We start from the raw sequence: 22620 nt of genomic DNA on the forward strand, positions 1-22620 counted from the left end.
CAAGTCCTCAGCCTGCCCAGCTTCTTACAAGCTCAGAAAGTCAGTGGTGATTTCATTCTTTTCTCTCTTCCTTCTCCTTTCCCTGCCAGTTTCCCTCAACTATTCATCTGCTCATCCTGCCACAAAACTCTTGGTCGTCTTCTGGAGCAGCGAGATCTTCCTACCTGCTTGCAAGCATGGACTTTGGTGCTGTTGGCTCCCAAAGCAGCTTTCCAGAACACTGGGGATACAGATCTGTCCTGCAGCTTGGAGACCCTTTTGCTTCTTAACAAGCGGGATAGTCCTGACGATGGGAGTCCTGCCTAGGAGGATGGTAGGGATCCATCCATCTTCTCCTTCCAGCAGAAGAATCATAGAATCACCAGGTTGGAAAAGACCCACCAGATCATCGAGTCCAATCATCCCTATCAAACACTAAACCATGTCCCTCAGCATCTCGTCCACCCATCCCTTAAACCCCTCCAGGGAAGGTGGCTCAACCCCCTCCCTGGGCAGCCTCTGCCAGTGCCCAATGACCCTTTCCATGATTTTTTTTTCCCTAATGTCCAGCCTGAACCTCCCCTGGAGGAGCTTGAGGCCATTCCCTCTCGTCCTGTCCCCTGTCACTTGGGAGAAGAGCCCAGCTCCCTCCTCTCCACAACCTCCTTTCAGGGATTTGGAGAGAGCAATGAGGTCTCCCCTCAGCCTCCTCTTCTCCAGGCTAACCACCCCCAGCTCTCTCAGCCGTTCCTCATCAGGCCTGTTCTCCAGCCCCCTCACCAGCTTCGTTGCTCTTCTCTGGACTCACTCCAGAGCCTCAACATCCTTCTTGTGGTGAGGGGCCCACAACTGAACACAGAACATCTGCTTCTTTCCCACTACTCAAGGCCCTGATGCTGGAAGGGATTTACTTCCAAAAATTGAACAGCATGATTCTTGCTGCAAGGCAAGACAGAGGGTTCTCTGTTCCTGTCACAACCAACCACGTACATCCCTGAAGTCAGTTATAGCTGGGAAGAGCCATTGGCAGAACCAACAAAACTTTGCTGCTGCACCTTGTCTGGGTCAAAACTTAAGAGTAGAGTTTGATATCCCTGCAAAGTCGCATTGGTGGATCTTCTTACAGAAACCTCCACAGCACATCCAAGGGGCTCATGTTCACTTTATTTCTTGCTGTCACTGGGAAATTTTCCTTCCCAGATACGGCACCGTGGAGCTGTCAGCCTGCAAAACCACTTGGGTGAAAGAGCTGGGCAAACAGACAGCTCTGACCTGCAGCAAGGCTCACGTAGGGTTTTTAGGAGCAGTTTGCCCCTCATGTTTTGCTGTAGTAGAGCCAAATTAGACCTGGGGTGAAGGTTTGGGTTTTCCAGAAATAACAAGTTAATGTTATTAATGTTATTAAGGGCCTCCTTTGAAGCACCCAGTTTTCTCTCCGATCTTACCAGTGTAAATGTGGTATGGCTTCTCCGGTGATTTCCATGCCAGATCTTCCATGGATACCTCTCCACTGCAGACTGATTTGCACTGGCTGAGCTCCTAGACCCCAGCAGTACATGCAGTTGCTTTCACTGTCAGCCTAACAGAATGCATTATTTTCTATCTTCCTCCCGCTCAAACTCATTTATAGCGATTTCATAGCTCAATTTGCCTCATCGATAATCCCTGCAAACTTTGAGTAGCACTGAGCAGCTCAGCCCATGGACTAGGAGAGTGCCTTTGAATCAAATGTTAAAGCTGGAATCTACTTCATGCTGGATGTTGCATTATACATTAGGAAATTTCTTTTCTCCTAAGGGATGGCTTGCAGCAGAGAGCATAGCAAGGAGTGTTGTTCTAGCACAAACACGGCTATTTAAATGAACCACAGTGAGAACAGAATTTGTGTTAGGTTGGGAGAATAAAATTGGATTGAAATTGGATAGACTCACATACATACCGTTGATCTCATCTGTCCTTACTTTACATATGCTGGATTTCCTGCTGCCAGTATAGAGGAGCAGCTCTAAAATAAGCCAAAGGTATGTAAATGGAGAGCAATATGTTCAAGCGGAGTTATGATGTCACCTCGAGGGTTGTTTGAGCGGCAGAAATAAGGCTGGAGCTCTGCCTGGTTTCACACGCGCTGTGCCAGGTCACAGCATGGTTGTAGGAGAGGCGCTCCTCACGATGTTACTCAGATTTACATCTCCTGAGTGAGTACCAGGGTGTGGAGAGCACAGGTATGATCTGCAAACTGGGGTTCCTGCTCAGTCCCAGTGGTGTGGGAAGCCTGGGTCCCAGCTTCCCCCCAAAACATTCCTCATCCTACACTTGCACCATCAGTTTGGAGATCCAGTAAGTGTTTGCCTCAGTTTCCCTCACTGCCAAAAGGGAGGGCTTAAACTTATTGGTCCACAAAGATTCATTTCTTAGCCAGGGGAGCTTTAGGCTGAATATTAGGAAAAATTTTTCACAGAAAGGGTCATTGGAACAGGCTGCCCAGGGAGGGGGTTGAGTCCCCTTCCCTGGAGGGGTTTAAGGGATGGGTGGATGAGGTGCTGAGGGACATGGTTTAATGATTGATGGGAATGGTTGGACTTGATAATCCGGTGGGTCTCTTCCAACCTGGTGATTCTATGATTCTTTGCAACAAGCTTTGTGCTTCTCAGAAGGCTGGTGATGTTCTCTAGAACTGGAAGCCCTCCCTCCCTCCCTCCCTACACTTGCTGCTTGCCATCTGGCTGAGAGGCATGCGGAGAAGGAGGCACAAATCCTCTCTTTAATTATACTGCGCATTTTATTATCTCACCTCAGATTTTGTTGTTAATCTCTCTTACAGATTTCGTTTACATAAGTGGAGGCTTTTAGCTTTAGCGAGCTCCATCGCTTTTTCTTCTGATTTTGCAGATATCAGTCAGCTATAAAGAAAAAAGAGGAGAGAACAAGTGTCCTTAAATTTGTCATTCAGTCTTTCCTAGGCTTTATAAATTGTTTCCTCCTCCTCAGCTCCTCAACTAAAATGCTGGGAGGCAAAGTGATATCAGCACAGCCAAAGTGGAAAAACTGCTCCCACAGGGATAGAGGGGACCCTTTTGTTTGGGATATTTAAGCCCGGATCATGGAATCATAGAATCCTGGAATGGTTTGGGTTGGCAGGAACCTCAAAACCCATCTAGTTCCATGGGCAGGGACACCTCCCACTGGATCAGGGGCTCCAAGCCCCATCCAACCTGGCCTTGAACCCCTCCAGGGATGGGGCAGCCACCACTGCTCTGGGCAACCTGTTCCAGGATCTCCCCACCTTCACAGCAAAACATTTCTTCCTTAGATCTCATCCCAATCTCCCTTCTTTCAACTGAAACTCCTTCCCCCTCATCATGGATTGACACATCCCTGTACCCCCTGTGCTGAGGGCTCCAGAACCAAACACAAAGATCCATAAATAACACTAGCGAGACCCATTCTCCCACCCCCAAGTCTGCAGGCAGGAAAAGCTGCATCGCATACTGCCCCTGGACACTTCCTTGTGCAATTCCCATACGCTAAGAGCAAAGCCCAGGGCTGGATTCATTCAATTTGTTCACACTCAACACCTTGTATTGCAGCTCCTTCTAGCTGTGTCCAGAGAAGAGCAACAAAGCTGGGGAGGGGGCTGGAGAACAGGCCTGATGAGGAACGGCTGAGAGAGCTGGGGGTGTTTAGCCTGGAGAAGAGGAGGCTGAGGGGAGACCTCATTGCTCTCTCCAACTCCCTGGAAGGAGGTTGTGGAGAGGAGGGAGCTGGGCTCTTCTCCCAAGGGACAGGGGACAGGACGAGAGGGAATGGCCTCAAGCTCCTCCAGGGGAGGTTCAGGCTGGACATTAGGAAAAAATTTTTCAGGGAAAGGGTGATTGGTCCCTGGCAGAGGCTGCCCAGGGAGGGGGTTGAGTCCCCTTCCCTGGAGGGGTTTAAGGGACGGGTGGACAAGGTGCTGAGGGACATGGTTTAGTGATTGATAGGGATGGTTGGACTCAATGATCCTGTAGGTCTCTTCCAACCTGGTGAGTCTATGATTCTATTAGCATTAAGCCCCTGTGCAGGGAGCAAGGTGTTCAGGTCTGGCTGCAGGTGCTGAGCTGCCTCGCAGGTGTAGCTTGCATTGCACACTCTGTCGGAAATTGCTCCCTGAAGGCTGAGGACCTTTTTAGAAGAGGAGTGGGGAAATAGGAAGCCAAGGAGAGCTGCTGGGAAGCGTTGCAATACTGTATTGGCTCTAAGGCACAGGCAGCACCCTAAGAGAGGGAATAACCTTCCCAGAAGAATGTGTACACGAGGGCGGGTGGGGTATCTGAGGACTCTGTAGAGTGAGCAAACATGACACAAAAGCCCTTCTGAGGAATATAAATATCTCTGTGATGATGAGTTGGTGAGAGGAGGGAGAGGCAGAATTCCCAAGGCAGAAATCAACCTCCCGACAGTACCGTCTGGGGTGTCCTGTGACATCTCTGCTAGCAGTTTCTTCAGGACATCTTGGTATTTTTCCAGCTGCTTTGGAGTGAGCCACATCCCAGCTCTGACAGGAACAGCTAGCTGGGGAGGAAGCCAGAAAGTCAGAAGCAAAGGCCAACGGGAGCAGGTAGAAGCAGGTTGAGGTGCTTTAACCCCACTTTGCTTTACTCAATAGAGGGGTTAGGACTGATTTGAAGGGAAGAGAGCGATCCCTATACAGGGAAAAGTAACATTTTAAAGTCAGAGCAATCTAGTGCTGTTCGGAGTGCCTTGGATCATCTATAGGCTGACTCAGAAACACAGATAAAGGTACCTCCTGGCAACAGAGTCTGTAAAGAAGAAAATAATTTCTGAACCTTATAATCCTCCACTATCTCACACCTTGACCCTTCGAGCCATCAGCTTTACTGCTGCTGGTGAAGAACCCTGCTATACTAAAGGCTGAGGATGAGACATCATCCTGCCTCCAGACTGGCTGACTGAGCCAGCTGTGCCTCAGATGTACCCAAAGTAAATAAGAGTTTTTCCAGTCATGGCTGGAGGCACAGGAGAGCTTGTAGTTGGTGCTGGAGGGAGGGGAGCATTAGATATTGGGATGTGCCAGTTATTTAATGCTTTGAACTGTGAATCCTTGCTGTTTAAATCCTATTATTGATTGTTGGTGAACCACATTTGTGACAGCAGTTGCACATGAACCTGTGTCTTGGCCAAATTCCAGTCTAGCTCGTCCCACTACCTGTCCTGCTCAGTCTCTCCTGCAGTTTGCTTGGACCCACACACTCCTGCCAAGCTCATCGCAGGAGCGGCTGCGCAGACAGGTAAAGAATTCCCTGTATTCAAGTGGAAAAGCACAATTTTCAGATTGGCTAACCAGGTAAGCATGCCTTTGAGGGCTTACACTGGCACTTAAATCCCTAAAATTGGCAATTTTCTGCTCTGTATACAGACTTCAGGGAGGTGGGGCTCTATGGGCCCAAGTTTATAATAAGCTCTCACCAGTGCAGAGGACCATGAGATCAGAGGTGACTCTGGGCAGCTGATCTGGAACTGGCTGAAAAAGTGACAGATTTAAACCTAGAGCTGAAGCAGAGCTGTAAACTCCTGCCTTGCAGTTGGCTGGTGCTCACTGAATGGCAAAGAAAGACCTCGCGTTGGTTCCATCTTCCCTAAGAAGGAGGGAAGAGCTAGGTGGGTCTGAGGGGCAACCAGGGTGGTATTTCTTTATATTGACTGTCAGCTCCATGGTAACAGTCACTGAATTATCATGCAGCATCACCAAACACTCCTCTGTGTCCAAGCTGTGGGCTCCTTAGTATCGCACAGTTCAACATACCTGGATGGTCTTGAGCTTGTGGACGTCTGCACCAGATTGCTGAGAGAAGCCTTCTTCTTCCAGCTGCTGCAGGGAGGTCAGGGATTTCTTCTGCGCTCCTCTGTTCCTCTCCTTTTCCTGTAATTCCACAGTAGAGAGCAAATAGGGCAGTGATGCTGGGATGCAGCATCATACGGGTACCAAACTCACTGTGCACCATATAAAGTGTGATGCCAGGAGCCTGTGGAGCTGGGCACAAAACCAGAGGGGCTAGAGGTCTAACTGCTGCCTGGAGCCAATGTAGCCACCTTCCTAGGATCATATCTGACTGGAGAAGGACCCAGCAGCTGTGGTCAGAGTGGCCTTGGGGACTGTAGCTCTGACACGCAGCAGAGGACGCAATATTGGGTGTTAAGGTTGAGTTACAGGATTGTGTGTAAAGATCTGTGGCAAACCTGACATTCTCAGATAACTCATTCCATCCGTGCAAGGTAACACTGTTGGTTTTGACCAAGTATACTGACTCTGTAGAGTTATTCCAGTGGCCCAGACCTGGTTCTGTTCTGTAGCAATGGCAATTAAATTTAATAAAAGCCTGCAGAGTCTCATTGCAGGTGGAAAGCTCTGTGCAGACGTTACGTATTTCCAGCTTTTATTGCAGGTCTGTAATGTCAGCCCTTTCCCATTTATGGGGCTAACTTGGCATCAGGACCCTCCCTTTCTTCCCAGCCCAAAGAGAAAAGCCAAAGTTGCTTTGGGACACGACAGGACATGTGAAACGTAGTGAAGTCTGTGCTCTTTACCAAACTGACTGCTTACTGTATGCTTGCTTTGGTTTGAATGTGTGTTCTGAGGAGGAGAGGCAGCCTTTCGATGACCGATTTCACCCACATATACCTACAAGACCCTCAATCTCTAGCAGACACATAGCTACAAGAGTTATGATGTATAAACAATAGATCTGGGGACAGCACACGGGTCCCGATCATCTTCCTCAACAAGGCTGAAGGATGATTGTACTCCCCACGAAACCAATTGCTATCCAGTGACTGGAAAGGTGTTGGAAATAAGATTTCTCCCCAATATCGATGGGTTGCATCATGCAGGGGAAGCTCACTCTGGCTGTGTTTAAGAAGATGCAGTCTCTGAGGCTGCCTGACACCTTTCAACAGTATTAGTTTCACATCAAAAGAGAAAAAAGCATTCTCCTCTCTGCGCATCCCAGAGGTGACAGCCATCTGGAGGATGGTTAATTATTTGTTACAACAAAAAGACCCATCCGTATGGTGATGGGAGGCTGCAGCTTCTCTATAAAAATCACAGCCACTGTTGGGGAGGAAATGAAACTGAGACCCACTAAGCTGCAACTGGGAATTCACAAAGGTCTTTTAGCTCTTTTGTAAAGGAGTCCAGACTCTTTCTTTCTAGTCTCGCATCTTAAAAGTTGTTTCTGCCCTCTCCCATAGCCCTTAAATTCAGGATGAGCGAGGGACTGCCAATATCATAGCACCTCGATGACCTGGTGGGTCTCTTCCAACCTGGTGATTCTATGATTCTACCTGCTCTTTGAAGAGAAGGGGCAGGCGATGGCAATGACAGTGGCGCAATGTGCACTGGAAGAGCTCGGGGATGAGGAAGGAAGAAACACCTTCCCTGGTTTATTCAGGGCTCCAGCCCTTGCAGTTTCTCAGGAGTTACCTGCATTTTCTGGAAGTCGCTTTGAGTGAAAAAGGGTACGAAGCCTTCAATCTGTTCTGCCAGCATGGACACCACATACACCAAGAGCAAACTGGCCACCACCTTCTTTGAAACCATCATGCGAGTCTGAGAGACACAGGAAAGAAGATACCAGGGTGACAATGGAGAGGGTTATTTGACAAGAAATCCCTTTGGCTTTTGATCAGCTGCAATCTAATTTAGCCACCAGCTAACTAGACATATATTTACTCTTCCAGTTGCCCATGAGCTGAGCCTAGAAGTGTCTTGACTGACAATTCTCCTCTCAAACCTTTTTCTCTAAAGAGGTTTGTTCTTGAGCAACATCTCCAGAGACTTCAAGCCCAACCCTTCAGTGTCGTTAAAGACTCCCTCTGTTCTGCAAGCTTTAACCCTCCAGCTCTACTCGTTTAAGACCCACACACATCCAGAGCAAAATGGTCCCATCAGTCCCACTGACAGCAAGGGAGAAAGAGTGATGCCATAAAAGAGAAAACCCTTAAGACAGCTGTTTAGTTAAATTTTGTTTTCATATTCCTCACCCCTGAAAACCTGCCTTGATGGGCTGAATCATTTAGTAAAGCCTCACTGGGTCCACGAGAGCTGGGAAGGGCATTTGCCAGCCTGAGTCCCTAGAAGCTGAGTATAAAGAGCTTTAAAAATGACTTTCTGAAGTGATTTAACAGTGACTTCACATCAGAAGAGGACTTACGTAAACATTAAGTGTTCTCTTTAAATATTAAAATATTCTCTCTGGACGAATTTAATGAAGTCTGGTCCCACAGCTCGACTACTCTACCTGATTGGACCCTGATCCTTAATTAGTTTCAGAAACCTCTTGGTTTGGACGTTATTGAAAAGACATTGTTAGGTCAAATTTGACCCCTAAATTAGATTTCCCGTAAATATCAGCGAGTATTGAACCAAAGGCCAGTGGAAGTTAATAAATATTCTCTTTCTGCAGTGCTTGCCAGTCACATCTCTCCGCTGAGAGCCAGGAGGGCTGGCAGCAACCACAGGCGGCTGTAGCTCCTCTCCCCTCCCTTGGCACCACCTAGAGCAGCACGAGTGGCAGCTCTGCCCACCCATGCTGGGTCCTCAAAGCCGTCAGTGGTGATGTGGTGCCAGCTAATGTTGGCTACAGTGATCAAAAGGAGATTTCTCAGGCTTGCCCCTTGTAATACAGCGTGTTGATATGCATATGGGCTGATAACACGGTGCTATCTCAGCAGCATCAATCTTTTGAGCCTTTTCATTTGTTCTGCCACAGCAATAAAACACTGCCACGTGCAACGAAATAAACCCAGTCACCTCTTCCATCTCTTATTGACTAACCCTTTAAGAACTGATTCTCTTCCCCCGGAGGAACAGCCCCATTCCACTTAAAAAAATGTCATTTCTGAACGCCCCTTCCTTATTTTGTAAGCAGGATGTGTCTTCCAGACCTAAGATCTCTAGCTCAATGTCTCTCCAGGCAGATAGGCACTTTGTTGTGAATTTGCTTCCCAGCTACAAAGAGAAAGCACAAAGCGGGAGGATCCCAAGTTCAGCATCAGCACAACAAAGTCCTGCGGTCGCAGCGGTGCCCTGTTTCACTTATTCCTGTGTAAAATGGGGTGAAGGAGGGGTGAGCATCCACCTGGTACTGGGGTGAGCATGGTGACAAGACAGTAGGTTTATCTACCAAGCTGTCTTGCAGCAAAAAAAAAAAAAAAAAAAAAAAAATCAAATCGTTGCTGTCAATTGGAACTGTCTGTGACTCATTTTCTGTCTGTTCAAAGCAGCTCCCCGAGCGCAGAGGGCACCCCGAGCGCCCTGCGCCTCTGCTGCACGCGGCGCTGTCTGCTGGGTGCTCGCAACAAGCGGGGAGGCAGGAGTTGGTGGAATCGATTCTCTACCATGGGGGATGAGCAGAAAGCACCTTTCCCCCTTGCTTAAGCATCGATTTTGTTTCCTCTTTCTTGTCAGAGCTCGCTCTTCTGAAGTCAACACATGCTGGTAGCACCAGCGCCTATCTGAGTGCTCCCGAAGAGCCCACCCCACCGAGCTGAGTCCTACCTGGCTAGTGCAGCCACGGGATGCTGGAGGTCAGAGCTCTTCTCGCTCCTGTTCACACCTGGATGCTCCCCACTGGCTTTCCTACCCTTTATATACGTGCAGAGGCACCGGTGCGCAATCACTTACCTGCGCAGGTATCCACATGTCCAGCAGAGCTGGCAAACACCTACCTGGTGTGCATGGAAACGCGTTTATCAGGTAGAGAATGCCCTTATATGCATTGGATTTTTAAGAGTTTCTTGTTTCCAGGAAGATCCCCTTTCCTCCATCACCAGGCTGGCAACTGTTCCCGAGAGGTCCCACAGCTGGACAGGGATCTCTGCCTCAGTTTCCCAACCTATAAGATGGAAAAATTCCTCTCTCCCAGCAGCTTGTCTATTTAAATCATGAGCCCTCCAGGATAAAGCATTTCTAATGTGACTGCATCAGCAGTAAAACGATGCCTGTGTCTTAATTATATTCCTACTGTAACGTGGACAAATCACAATAATAACAATGATGCCATGAAACGAGCATAGTGCAGAATGAAGTTTGACCCACCAGCATTACTAAAAGATCACTTTATGGTAATAAATTCCCTGGCAGGATCTAGGGCTAAATATTAAAATTATAAATAAAATTATACATGTGAAAGCTATCTCCAAAGGGCTTTATAAACTGAGAAGGCAAGTGGGAAGATACTGCAGCAGCCCAGGGGGGATTTATCTGTCCATTTGGAGCTTCTGTATGGCTCCTTTTACCATCCTAACAGAGCAACTCTCGCAGTCCTGGACACACCAATCCTCCTCGGGGACACAAAACTGTGCACTGACACCTCTCTCCAGACAAATGAGGTGCAGAGGGAGCGAGTGATTTGCCTGAGATGTCATCTGTGGTCTCCCAAGACCATCAGAAAGGCGCTGATGCTGGAGGCTTTGGGATCAGGCCAGAAACATCCTGGTGCTTCTCACAGACAGGTGGCTACGTGCGAGGAAACCTGAGAGCACCCAGGCGAGATGAAAGAGAAAAAAAATGCATCGGGGAAGCAATGAAAACCTCCTGCATCAAATGGCTTTATGGGGTGGAATAGCAGGATGTACAGGGACATTCCTGCCTGGCTGGTTGAAAACTAAGCACTGGCAATATTTGCTGGAGACAAGGGGCAAAAAGCTATTGGCAAAGCTGGTAAAATCACTTTTCTCACCTAGCCCCATCGCAGCCAGTCAATACGTGTACACACTGCACTGCACGCTGGTCCTCGGAAGGGACTTAGTGCTCTCACCACAGTCAATAACGCTCGATGTGGACCAAACTCCTCCTAAAAATATGTGCTGGTCACTAAGATGCTTCCCAGATCCCTGTGCATTTACTGCAGCTTATCAGCAGGCGACCAAATGGTCTGAGCTATAAAACTTCTAGAGAGGTCACCGTAGTTTTTCTCCCCAGGACCACGTGTAGGTGCCTTGATGAAAAGGACGTTACACCGCAGGTTATTTTTTCCCCACTCTTTCCCTTTGCTAAAGAATTTGCGCAAAGCCCATTTGACACTGGTTCTCATTTTAATTGACTTTTCCAGTATCTTTCGCGTGGTTATGATGGATGCGGCTGACGAGTCAGCAGATGGTGTTGGGAAGTGACAAATTAATTACCAAGAAAGGTCATTTTTTTCAAAGCACTAAACTTTCCCATGTCTTGTCCCCTTTTACCTCAAAAATGTGGCTGGCTGGCAGGATTCCCATCCATCTGCGATGAAGCCTGCTGCATTGGAAAGGACAACCTGCAAAATAAAAAGGGAAGATGAAAATTAATCATATCTGTATTAGCTGGATGCTGTCTGCCAGGTTCACCTCTTAATTATGCAAGAGGGCTCAAGAAGGAAAGGAAAGGGAGAGCTGAAAATAAGGGATCTGACCCCAAGGCTTCTTCTGCAGAAGCATCAGTGTGGGTGGGAGCAACAGGCACCTTTTTTCTTGAGGTTTGCCTGGTCCATAAGAGCAGCTTTTGGCACATCCCCATCGCCAATGCAAAATGAAGGTAAATGCAAATAAAAATCACAGCTGGAAAGCTCGCTCTCTAGCATTATGATGCAAAAAAAAAAAAAAAAAAAAAAATCTGTCCTGCTGCAGTCCTCGTAACCATTTGCAATCTGCAGGCAACTGAAACCCTCTTTGTTTTATGAAGCAAAAATTGCAGCGGAGGTTAGAAGCTTCACAAAAAGATGATGTGCAAAATGGAGTCGCTCGCAGTTGCACTCGTAGCTGAAGTTAAGCGTTTTGCCATAATTGGGAGTAATTTCAGCAGGAAACTGGCAGTCGGAGTAGAGCCCATTAAGCCGCGCATCAATTGCCATGTCAAGGAATCAAGGGAAAATGAGCTCCCTGCGCCAGCGACACTGAACATTTGTCTCCATGTCCTGTACTTTTCCCTCCAAGTTGCTCTGCGCTCAGGGTATTTTGGCAACTGGGTTGCATAAAAACAGGAGGTAGAAGCCAGCGTGAGTCTGAAACTGAATTTCAGCCCGAGGCTAACGGAGCGGGTGGAGAGCACACGGGGAGATTGTGAAGGACTGAAATCCTGCACTGATTCTTGGTCAGGCACTGGGCTATCCCCCCACAAAGCTTCCTGTTTGGAGGCAAGTGGCAGAGCCGTAGAACTCACCTTAGAATCACAGAATGATAGAATCACCAGGTTGTAAGAGACCCATCGGATCATTGAGTCCAACCATTCCCATCAATCACTAAACCATGTCCCTCAGCACCTCATCCACCCGTCCCTTAAACCCCTCCAGGGAAGGGGACTCAACCCCCTCCCTGGGCAGCCTCTGCCAGGGACCAATGACCCTTTCTGTGAAATTTTTTTCCTAATATCCAGCCTGAACCTCCCCTGGTGGAGCTTGAGGCCATTCCCTCTGGTCCTGTCCCCTGTCCCTTGGGAGAAGAGCCCAGCTCCCTCCTCTCCACAACCTCCTTTCAGGTAGTTGCAGAGAGCAATGAGGTCTCCCCTCAGCCTCCTCTTCTCCAGGCTAAACACCCCCAGCTCTCTCAGCCGTTCCTCATCAGGCCTGTTCTCCAGCCCCCTCACCAGCTTCGTTGCTCTTCTCTGGACTCGCTCCAGAGCCTCAACATCCTTCTTGTGGTGAGGGGCCCACAACTGAACCCAGGATTCGAGGTTTGGTCTCACCAGTGCCGAGTCCAGAGGGAGAAGAACCTCCCTGGCCCTTCTGGCCACGCCGTTCCTGATCCAAGCCAAGATGCCAGCCAGCATGGGCCAAACCACCCTCGCTTCCCCCATAGCTGACAACCTCCTTGGATGGGGCTGGCACAGGTGAGAAAGGAGGCTTTGAGCAACCTGCCCCAGTGGGAGGTGTCCCTGCCCATGGCACGGAGGTTGGAATTGGATGGGTTTAAGGTCCCTTCCCACCCCAACCAGCTTTATGCACGTCCAGTTTACTCTCGCAGCCCCACCAGACCCCCAGGAGCCACCAGGCTTGGAGAAGATGCATCCCCCAACCTTCCTTCCCCTTCCCAATACCCACAGAAATCTCTCTCTCTCACCCAGCTCACATTAAATTCTTTTTGCTTGGAGCCAGATGGGTCAAAAAAGTGGCGCATGCTCTGCTGAACTGAACGTCTGCAGCCACACAGCTGAAGTCGATGTGGGTAAGGAGCTCATTTTAGACTCCCTACTTTGGAAGGAGAAGCAGAAAGCACTTTGTCCCAGCCCAGGCACCATCCTCCAGCTGCTGTCTCTGCACGGCCGCATTACAGATTTAGCAGGCGCTGCTGTCTGGGGCTGCCGAACGCTCCTAATGAATAAAGCACCGGTGGCAAATTTTAATGCGGTTTTCAAAATATTAATGCTAGATAAATATTTGAAGAATCACAGGCTTAAAACACATGTTAATTTGCAGCATAAATATTTTAAGGGCACAGGCTTCCCTCTCCCATCCCCACGCTTGCCTTGTGCCCACTTCAATTTTTTCCCTGCCGCTTGTGGTCTAATTCATGGTAATTCACAGGATGGGTGAGAAGCAACAGCAAGGATTTAACTCCTGCTGAGTCCCAAAACCAGCTCACCCTCCTGCTTCTACTGCAAATAATGATCTCTTAGATTAATAGTTGTTTCTCTCTCCTCCTGCTCCGGCTCCAACCCAGAGAGCTTTCCTGGTGATGGCAGCAAGATGAGGAGAAGGTGCAGGTCAGGCACGGGGAGGGAGATTGAGGTCTGGATGTGCAGCAGAGAGCAAGGAGCATCCCACTACTCACCTTTCAAAGGCAGCGATCCCAGTTTTAACTGCAAATGCAGAGCTCTGTAGCTCAACACCAACATCTCCGAGAGACCTCAGATGGAGCAGTGTCTTCACAGGAGACCCATCTCCAGTGGGATCATAGAATGATTTGGAACCTCAAAGCCCATCTTGCTTCAACTCCCTGCCATGGGCAGGGACACCTCCCACTGGATCAGGGGCTCCAAGCCCCATCCAACCTGGCCTTGAACCCCTCCAGGGATGGGGCAGCCACAGCTTCCCTGAGCAACCTGGGCCAGGTCCTCCCCGCCCTCACAGCGAAACATTTCTTCTCAAAATCTCATCTCAATCTCCCCTCTTTCAGCTGAAAACTATTCCCCCTTGTCCAATCCCTGCCCTCCCTGATCCAGAGCCCCTCCCCAGCTTTCCTGGAGCCTCATGGGGATTTGCATCCTCAGCAACTCAAGGAGCTCCTCTGGGTCTGGAGAGCACCTGGAAGAGCTTCTTGCAGGCATTTGAAGCCTGACAATTGAGTGCTGCGTCCTGTAACACCACAGCCTCACTGGAAACCAGGGCTGAGGTGACCTGGACACCCCAAAAATGGGGAACAGCTGGAAATTCTTCCTGCTGCCTCAGTTTCTCCATGGAAAGACAATAAAAAAAAGGTGGGAAAGCACATATATTTGCCAGTGTTTGATAGGAATGGTTGGACTTAATGATCTAATGGGTCTCTTCCAACCTAGTGATTTTATGATTCTATGATTCATCGGAATCAAATAAAAAAATACAAATATAAATCAACATTTTCATATAAAACTGATTTCTATGCTTATAAAAACTCCATAATCCGTCAAACAAGGAGAAAAATAAACAAGAGAAAAATGTTTCTCCATTTTTGGTCCATCCTTTGCCATTCTCTCCCCAATCTGGAACAAGCGACTAGAGAAAGGAGAGGAGGTGAGAAATCGAGATGGGATGCATCTCAGTTGTTTCCATTTTGGTTTTCAAATCCAAACCACTTCAAGGCTCAGGAATATTTTTAGGAATGGTAGGAAAAAAAAAAAAAAGCAGTTTCATGCGCAGTGAGGGGCTGCGGGCGGCTCAGACCTCGCGGACGCCTGCTCTCCCTTCACACCCAGCTGCCTCTTGGGATGCTGCAGGCACAGGGCTTGGCTGGTGGTGACCTAGGAGCAAACAAGGTGCTATGGCAGCGATGAGAGACCCTGCCTGCATCCGATAATCCCGAGCTGAGGCTCTGAGGCAGGGAAATCACTTAGAAAAGGAGCTCCCTACCCTATTCACAGGGAATATTTATTAGATTTGATGAAAGAGCAATTTAGCCTTCACACACACCAGGCACCCACTGACCTTTTATTTTCTTATTACTTCCTTTTACCCCCCCTGCCGCTCCCGTATCAAACAACAATATATCAGGTTAAGCACAGCAAGACGAAACGTTAAGGCACTGAGAAGTGCATTAAATCGCTGCTTTGCGGGGCTGCTTGCAGTGTCAAATCAGCAGAGGAATGATGTATGGTGTTCTTGCTCACATCCAGGATGCAAAATTCAGTGCTGTGGTCACCGCTGGAGATGAAACCTGCAGGTCTCGCTGCAGAAGGCAGCCGGCGTTTAGCTGAGAAGGAAAAGGGAGGCGAGAGCCAACAGGATCCAACCTCCAGCGTTTGCAGTTGTTCTCCCTGGAGATTATCTGTTCATGGGAGAACTGTAGCATGAAAAAGCATTGCTATGCTCCACGCTGCCAGCTCCCAAGAGATTGCCTGATCCAGTGGGCTGGATTCTGCTGGGGGCCCAGGATCTATCAGTGCTTTCAATGGAGAGTTGCCCTTCTCAGTCCAGAAACCCTCAGCAGTTGGTAGCATCTGCAACATATGAGATCTTGCTGCTGCTTTGTCTCCTTTCAGGCTCTCGAGGCACTAATTTGTTCCTTGAGGCAACAAGGAAACAGGGTCAGATGCCTTCAGGGTGAAAAAGAGCCGGGTGAGTAAACGTGCTTAGTGATGAGTGATTCTCATGGGAGAAACCTGGTGGTGAAACAGCAGCACATCCAGCCAGCTGAGACATAGAATGGGTTGGGTTGGAAGGGATCTTAAAGATCATCTAGTTGCAACTCCTGCCATGGGCAGGGACACCTCCCACTGGATCAGGGGCTCCAAACCCCATCCAAGCTGGCCTTGAACCCCTCCAGGGACGGGGCAGCCACCACTGCTCTGGGCAACCTGTTCCAGGGCCTCCCCACCCTCACAGCAAAACATTTCTCCCTAAGATCTCATCTCAATCTCCCCTCTTGCAGCTGGAAACCATTCCCTTTCATCCTATCCCTGCCCTCCCTGACCAAGAGCCCCTCATGAGCTTTCCTGGATTCCCTTCAGTTACTGGAAGGTTGCTATAAGGTCTCCTCAGAGCCTTCTCTTCTCCAGGCTGAACAAGCCCAACTCTCTCAGCCTGTCCTCATATAGGAGGTGCCATCAGATCCTCTCCGTGGCCTCCTCTGGTCCTGCTCCAGCAGATCCATGTTCTAGTGCTGAAGACTCCAGAGTTGGATGCAGGGCTCTAGGTGAGGTCTCACAAGAGCAAAGCAGAGAGGGAGAATCACCTCCCTCGACATGGGGCTGGGAAAACCAAATGGAAACCTCAGACATCAGCAGAAAGATCTGCAGACGCATTTAAGCCTGTTCAGGCAAATCTGATTCTAGCACAGGGCTCATATTTGATAAAATGCTCATTTAATCAATGAATGTTTTGCTTATGTGACGAATAGCCTCTCTCAGCGAGAGCCTCTCATCCCCAGAGGCTTTGGAGAGCTAAAGAGTAAAGATTGGGAATTAAGGAGAATAAGTATTAACGAAAGGAGCCCGAAAATCAATCATTTTTCCAGACAATCCTGCCATTGCTTTGCTTATTTGCGTGGGGCTGCTGCATTTATCCCTTCTCTTGTCCTGTAGGACAGGGGGTTCATGCAGAGATGCACGAGCAATGAAGAGGCAGAAGGGAGCACATATTGCCTGTGGGAAGAAAACGGGAGGCAGCAAATGGGAAGGGAGCAAAAGGAAAGGGTCATTGTACCAGTGCACGATTCCACGTGCAACAGGAATTGGTGCAAACCCCTCCACTGGTTTCAGTGGATGCTGGTCAAGCCCCAGGCACCGGGGCTTGGCAAAGCCTAGAGCATCGTTACATAAAGGGATGGGGAGAAGCCCGGGGTGGGCTGGATGGAAGAAATGAATCCAATTACAGGATGAAGGGCAAAGGGAGAGATAGGACACTTTTGGTCTGGAGAAAATCCCTAGGAGGCTTTAAAGCAGGGACAGGAAGAAGAGGACAAAAATGAATTGCAGTGCAGGACACGGAAAGCTGGAAAGGGGCTCTGTATTAGGGAGTGCAGGGATAGGACGAGGGGGAACAGTTTTCAGCTGAAAGAGGGGAGATGGAGATGAGATCTTAGGAAGAAATGTTTGCCTGTGAGGTTGCCCAGAGCAGGGGTGGCTGCCCCATCCCTGGAGGGGTTCAAGGCCAGGTTGGATGGGGCTTGGAGCCCCTGATCCAGTGGGAGGTGTCCCTTCCCATGGCAGGGAGTGGGACTGGGTGAGCTTTGAGGTCCCTTCCAACCCACCCCATTCTATGTTTCTCTATCACCCAGCTGCCACCAAGAGGAATAGGGACCCCAAAATGGGGCAAAAGGCAGGGGATGGGGCTCTTCAGCTGGCTGAGTGTGTAGTCAGGGCAGTGGCATGAGAGTTTCTCCCTGGAAGACCTAAAGTACCTCCAGGATGTGGCTTCCCTGGGAGCTACCATACCAGTTTGGCTGTTTATCATCTTGTAGGAAGAGTGGAGCAAGGAGCCAGCCCAGCTCAGTACCAGGGAGCAGCCCTGCTGGAAAGCAGAAAATAAGCATGCAACCCCCAAATTTCCCCTGCGCTGCTTCCCGAAAGATTATAACCTGGTTGGCCATGTCACAGCAGTCTTCAGGCTTCCACAGAGAAAAGCAAGGGCTGAACACTAGAAATAAAAAAAAAATAATAAAAAAATTGACCCAGTTATGACAAAACGAGACAGCTTGTATAAAGCATCGCTGCAGAGGGCTACGAACATCCACAATAAGGCCTTCAGGAATAAAAGGGTTCCAATTCAAATTATGTTTACAAATTAAAAATAAACGAACTGGATTATTCCTATTTGCCTAAACCGCCTTTTCTTGCTCAGCCGTTCTCAAAGCTGGGCCACGGCAGGCACTGCTGAACACTTCAGGATGAAGGTGGTGGTGCAGCACTCTTGCTTCTTGTGGAATGAAGCGAAAGCCTTTTTTGCCTCTCTGAGTTTGCAGTTAAGCACCTTGGGCAAAGCAGAGCTCGGAGAGAAGAGCTGGACATCAATCCTTGCCTCTCTGTTAACTCCTGCCTAACACTTACCTGGCTCGAACAGCCCATAAACCACAAAAAAATCCAGCGAGGGATCGACTGCACTTTGAAGACAGGAAAATCTTACAGGAGCAAACAGTGTCTTCTCCCTGGTGTTGACCATCATCTTCATCAGAGGATGGCTTGCTCTTTGCAGAGCTGCTTATATATAGAGAAACCTGCTTGTGCTGCTTGGATTTGCTGGGCTGGCTGCTTGTCCCGTGGTGCCGCGTGGCCGGTGAGACCGTCTTGCGAACCTGCCTACTCTGCTACAGCCCTGGTTTATCACTTAGTTAGAAGTGTTGACAGCACCACACGGAGCCGTGCAGGTTCCCAGCTGAGCTGGGATTGCTCAGCTCCTCAGCAAGAAAATGACAGGTCCCAAAGACTTTCTCTCCAAGGAAATCCTACGGTGCTTGCAGGGATGCTACCTGCATCAGCAGCAGGAGGAAAACCTGGGAGGTGATGGGGGCCTGCGTGCTTGAGAACACCATGCGCATGAATCATAGAATCACCAGGTTGGAAGAGACCCACCGGATCATTGAGTCCAACCATTCCCATCAATCACTAACCCATGTCCCTCAGCACCTTGTCCACCCGTCCCTTAAACCCCTCCAGGGAAGGGGACTCAACCCCCTCCCTGGGCAGCCTCTGCCAGTGCCCAATCACCCTTTCTGTAAAAAAGGGATGAGATTGGCAGTGGTGAAGCTCTTTCCACTTCCCAGCTGCCTTGTGGCTCTGGTGCATCCACCCCCTGCAAAATTGTGCTGGTGGGGAGAGCCTGGAGAAGGAGGTGTGATGGGGAATCCGCACGGTAAACAGGAGCTGGGGTTCCTCCTGCCTAAAGCCCATGGATTCAGCCTGCGAGGCAGGAGATAGCTCGCTGTGCACCCTTATTTTTTGGACAAGAATCAAGGGCATGGCAGAAAAAATCATCTTCTGCACCACCATCTCCTTATCCTGGATGGATGTGACCATGCAAGGCAGAGGAGCAGCTGCCGGCAGAGGGCACGGCTGCCTCCTTGGAGCCACCAGTCATGGCTGAGTTAATCCCTGCTGGGGGAGGAACAGCCCACCGAACAAAATTGTAAATACATCTGTGTCCTCCTTCTCCCTGCCACACATTTAAATCTATTTGATCCACTCTAATGGATTGATCTACAAGTTTGTGCACACACATCCTGCTTTGGACGGGGCGGCTGGCAGCGCCTCACCCATCACGACCTGTCAGCTCCACTCAGCCTCACCTCTGCCGGGAACGAATCCAATTACAGGATAAAGGGTTTTCTTCCCCTCCATATGGTCTCTATAACGCTCCAGCTTTATCTTTCTTTAACCCCTTTCCTGGCGAGGGAGCTCACAAGCTAGGCGTAAGCAGCTCAGCGCAGCGGCCACGGGTGGCTGCTATCTGATATGGGGAAATGAGGTCTTTCCAGGCCAACTGGGGGTACTGGGAGGCACTGGGGTATATTTGCACCTTCACAGAATCATAGAATAACCAGGTTGGACAAGACCCACCGGATCATCAAGTCCAACCATTCCCATCAATCACTAACCCATGTCCCTCAGCACCTCGTCCACCCATCCCTTAAACCCCTCCAGGGAAGGGGACTCAACCCCCTCCCTGGGCAGCCTCTGCCACTGCCCAATGACCCTTTCTGTGAAAAATTTTTCCTAATGACCAGGGAGGAATGAGCCCTTCCAGAAGGGAGATTTGGGGCAGCACATTATGAAACAAGGCAAAAGTGCATGAGCGAGCTCAGCACTGGTTTGCATTCAGCATTGGTGCTCAGGGCCAAGGTTCAGGGTCCTGTGCATTGGTCCATCACCAAAATTTAAGCACAGATGTTCGCTTTGGGACTGATTCCTGTTGCTTCTGCATTTCTCTACACCTTTCTCTGCAAGTCATGCCCTGTGTGCCCTCAGGTAAATCGCTCCCGTGCCTTTCACAGGGATGGAGAGAAGAACCATAAAGGGCTCCCAGCTGCCACTGCTCCAGGAAACCCAGACATCCGCACGGTTTGCTCTCCCTGTTGCTCGAGCCCAGTGAACCAACCATATCAGCTCAGTGCCAGTTAGTTATTTGATTATAATTATCGTTTCTTGCTTTACACAGGACATGAAAGCCCAGAGCAGCTCAGGGCTCCGTCACGCAATGTGCTGACAAACAATGAACAAGAGACAATCTCGTCTCAAAGAGCTTAGCAAAGCAGAAAAAAAAAAATCCTACAAGAAGGAAGAAAACCCTTCTTTTTTTCTGAAGGAGAAACACAAAGAGAGCAAATCTCTCTTCTGACATTAAACAGGGTCTGAATTTTACTATTGCCTTCTGTGTCTGAGAGTCAGCGTTGGGAGCTCTCCGAGACAGCCTGTAAAGTTTCCCTGCTAAGAGACACCAAATTAAAGCCATCACTTTCCATTTCTGTGACAGGGACACAGAGGGAACCGAGGTTGCATTCAGGACATGTCCTGGAGGAACCAGCTATCCTCTCTGGTGTCATTTTCTTCTGCTGAGTTTATTCGAGGCCTTCGACATCGCTCCGGCTGTCACTGACCTGCGGAGAGCTCTAAATCCATCAGCCCCCTGGTAGCACGATAGAGGCCACTCAGGGTTACCTGCTCCACATTCAGCTCCCCAAAAGGGGAAGGTCCTGGTCCAGATCTTGTTGGAAGTGAGGTGAAAGCCCTCTTGGTCTAGTTGTTGGCAATCCCTGCCATGAAAGGTCTCTGGGTACCATGCATGAAGGCAAAGTTGCACCACAGCTCGGTTGAAAGAGGGAGCGGAGAGTGTTTGCACTGATCAAGGGAAAAATCTCTGTGCAAAATACACTGCTCAGCCTTTCCCCCACTCATTTCATATCTTCTCCCCATTTCTCCTCTTCTGCCCTTAGCTGTGCTTCATTTGCACAGCTCTTCACTCTTTAAGAGAAGACGGGACACTGCAAACCTACACCAGAAAGTCTCGCACAGATGCAAGGTGGAAATTACTTTCTGGGAGATGAAAATTAACTTTCCCATGAGATAAGTGTGTTTGTAAACCAAACCTCAGAGAAACACCAGAGCTTTCAGATGCCACGGCCAGCAAGGTCTGACTCTTTTGAAGGTGGAACATCACAGTGAAGACTTTCAGCTGCATTGAGTTGCTTTCTACTGTGGACACACTGGAACTGAGATGTGCACCTATACATTCAGGTGTAACAGCTTTTCTGGTTTCTCCTTTAATACTCGATTCTACAAAAAACACACCCAACTTCTGTGTGCCCAGAAGCCTGATCATGGTCAGGAAAGGCATGAAATACCTCCAAGGAAAGCTTTGTGAGAAGTAAGGCTATGGGTCTTCACAAAATACTCTTCCCCTCACGGAAGAGCTTATGGAAAGCCCTAGATTGGGAACTTAATGACTGGTGGTTTCACAGGATGTGCAGTGAGATACTTCCGACAGGCACAGACATCCCATGGGAATTCCTTGTGCAAGGGCACTTGAGGCTGATGTGACCCACTTACTCTTGCCATGTCCTAGTTCTGCTCCTCTTGGACCCATTCAGACGGATCAGTGGGTCAGCAATTAGACTATCATTCATCCCACCCACCCCCCTTAGCCTTCCGCTTCTGCTCTCTAGCTCTGAGACACTCCAGTCTTGCAGAAGACCTCATTCATCCAGCAAGACAGCATTGACTTTTTCCATCCTCCTTGTCTTGATGGAGGGCAGTGGTGGGAAAGAGGCTAGCAGCTTACCGCATTAACAGATCAGGGCCATTAATGCCACCAGATGTCAGAGATTAATAGGAGAGCTTCATTAAGGCGCCTTAGGCAGGTCCCCTGAAGAAGGAGCACCCATGACCCAGAAGGAAAAAATAAGGAAAGAGCTTGGGATGGAGCATTGGTGCTCCAAGCTGGCACTGACCCTGCTGAGAAAGATTTCATAGTCTCCTATGTGCTGGAGTGGGGATCCCACGTCCCAGCTGAGCGGTAAGAGACCAGGAGAAGCTTCTTTCCATGCTGCTTGGTCTCCCAGTACAGCCACCAGCTCATACTGGTGACTTCGTGCCATCTCTGGAGGGAAATCAGCATCACAGAGACTTTCTCTTGTCTTTCCCGGGGCACTCAAGCACCAAGAAGTGCCACTTTGTCAGGCTGATTTTAGAGCCCTAGCTAAGGGCCATCCCTAAACCCCACCAAGCCTTGCAAAGCTGCAACTTGGATTGGCATCCCACTTGCTGGAATGGGGAAGAGATTCCAGTGGGAAACACTAACCAGCATCACTGGTGGGAGACAGGGACCCCTGGGCTCGTTTAGCCACATCCATTCCCGCTGGGGTGTTCTCCCTCCTGTCCTGCCAGAGATCCCTGAAGGACACATTGAATAACGTGGATCCTTCAGCCCAGAGACGAGGCAAAGTGGAGGATGAAGGTCACAGCCCTTTGCTCTCCAGCACAACCAGGCT

At 49.3% G+C, this 22620-nt stretch overlaps 1 protein-coding gene and 1 long non-coding RNA gene across 2 annotated transcripts in view; both read right to left on the bottom strand.

Annotated features, from left to right (window-relative positions):
• LOC138730650 (uncharacterized) overlaps positions 1-22620 on the bottom strand; it is a 67529-nt gene that overhangs the window by 16801 nt on the left and 28108 nt on the right. The gene's annotated exons all lie outside the window — the stretch shown is intronic.
• Positions 2757-7637, bottom strand: MLN (motilin). The gene is made up of 4 exons (XM_069875827.1): positions 7460-7637; positions 5783-5899; positions 4422-4530; positions 2757-2879 (listed from the first exon to the last, which is right to left on the bottom strand). The coding sequence occupies exons 1-4, from the start codon at positions 7577-7579 to the stop codon at positions 2872-2874; spliced, it is 354 nt and encodes a 117-aa protein (XP_069731928.1). The 5' UTR covers positions 7580-7637; the 3' UTR covers positions 2757-2871.

Source organism: Phaenicophaeus curvirostris, chromosome 24 (genome assembly GCF_032191515.1).
Source record: "Phaenicophaeus curvirostris isolate KB17595 chromosome 24, BPBGC_Pcur_1.0, whole genome shotgun sequence".
Classification (NCBI taxonomy): Eukaryota; Metazoa; Chordata; class Aves; order Cuculiformes; family Cuculidae; genus Phaenicophaeus; species Phaenicophaeus curvirostris.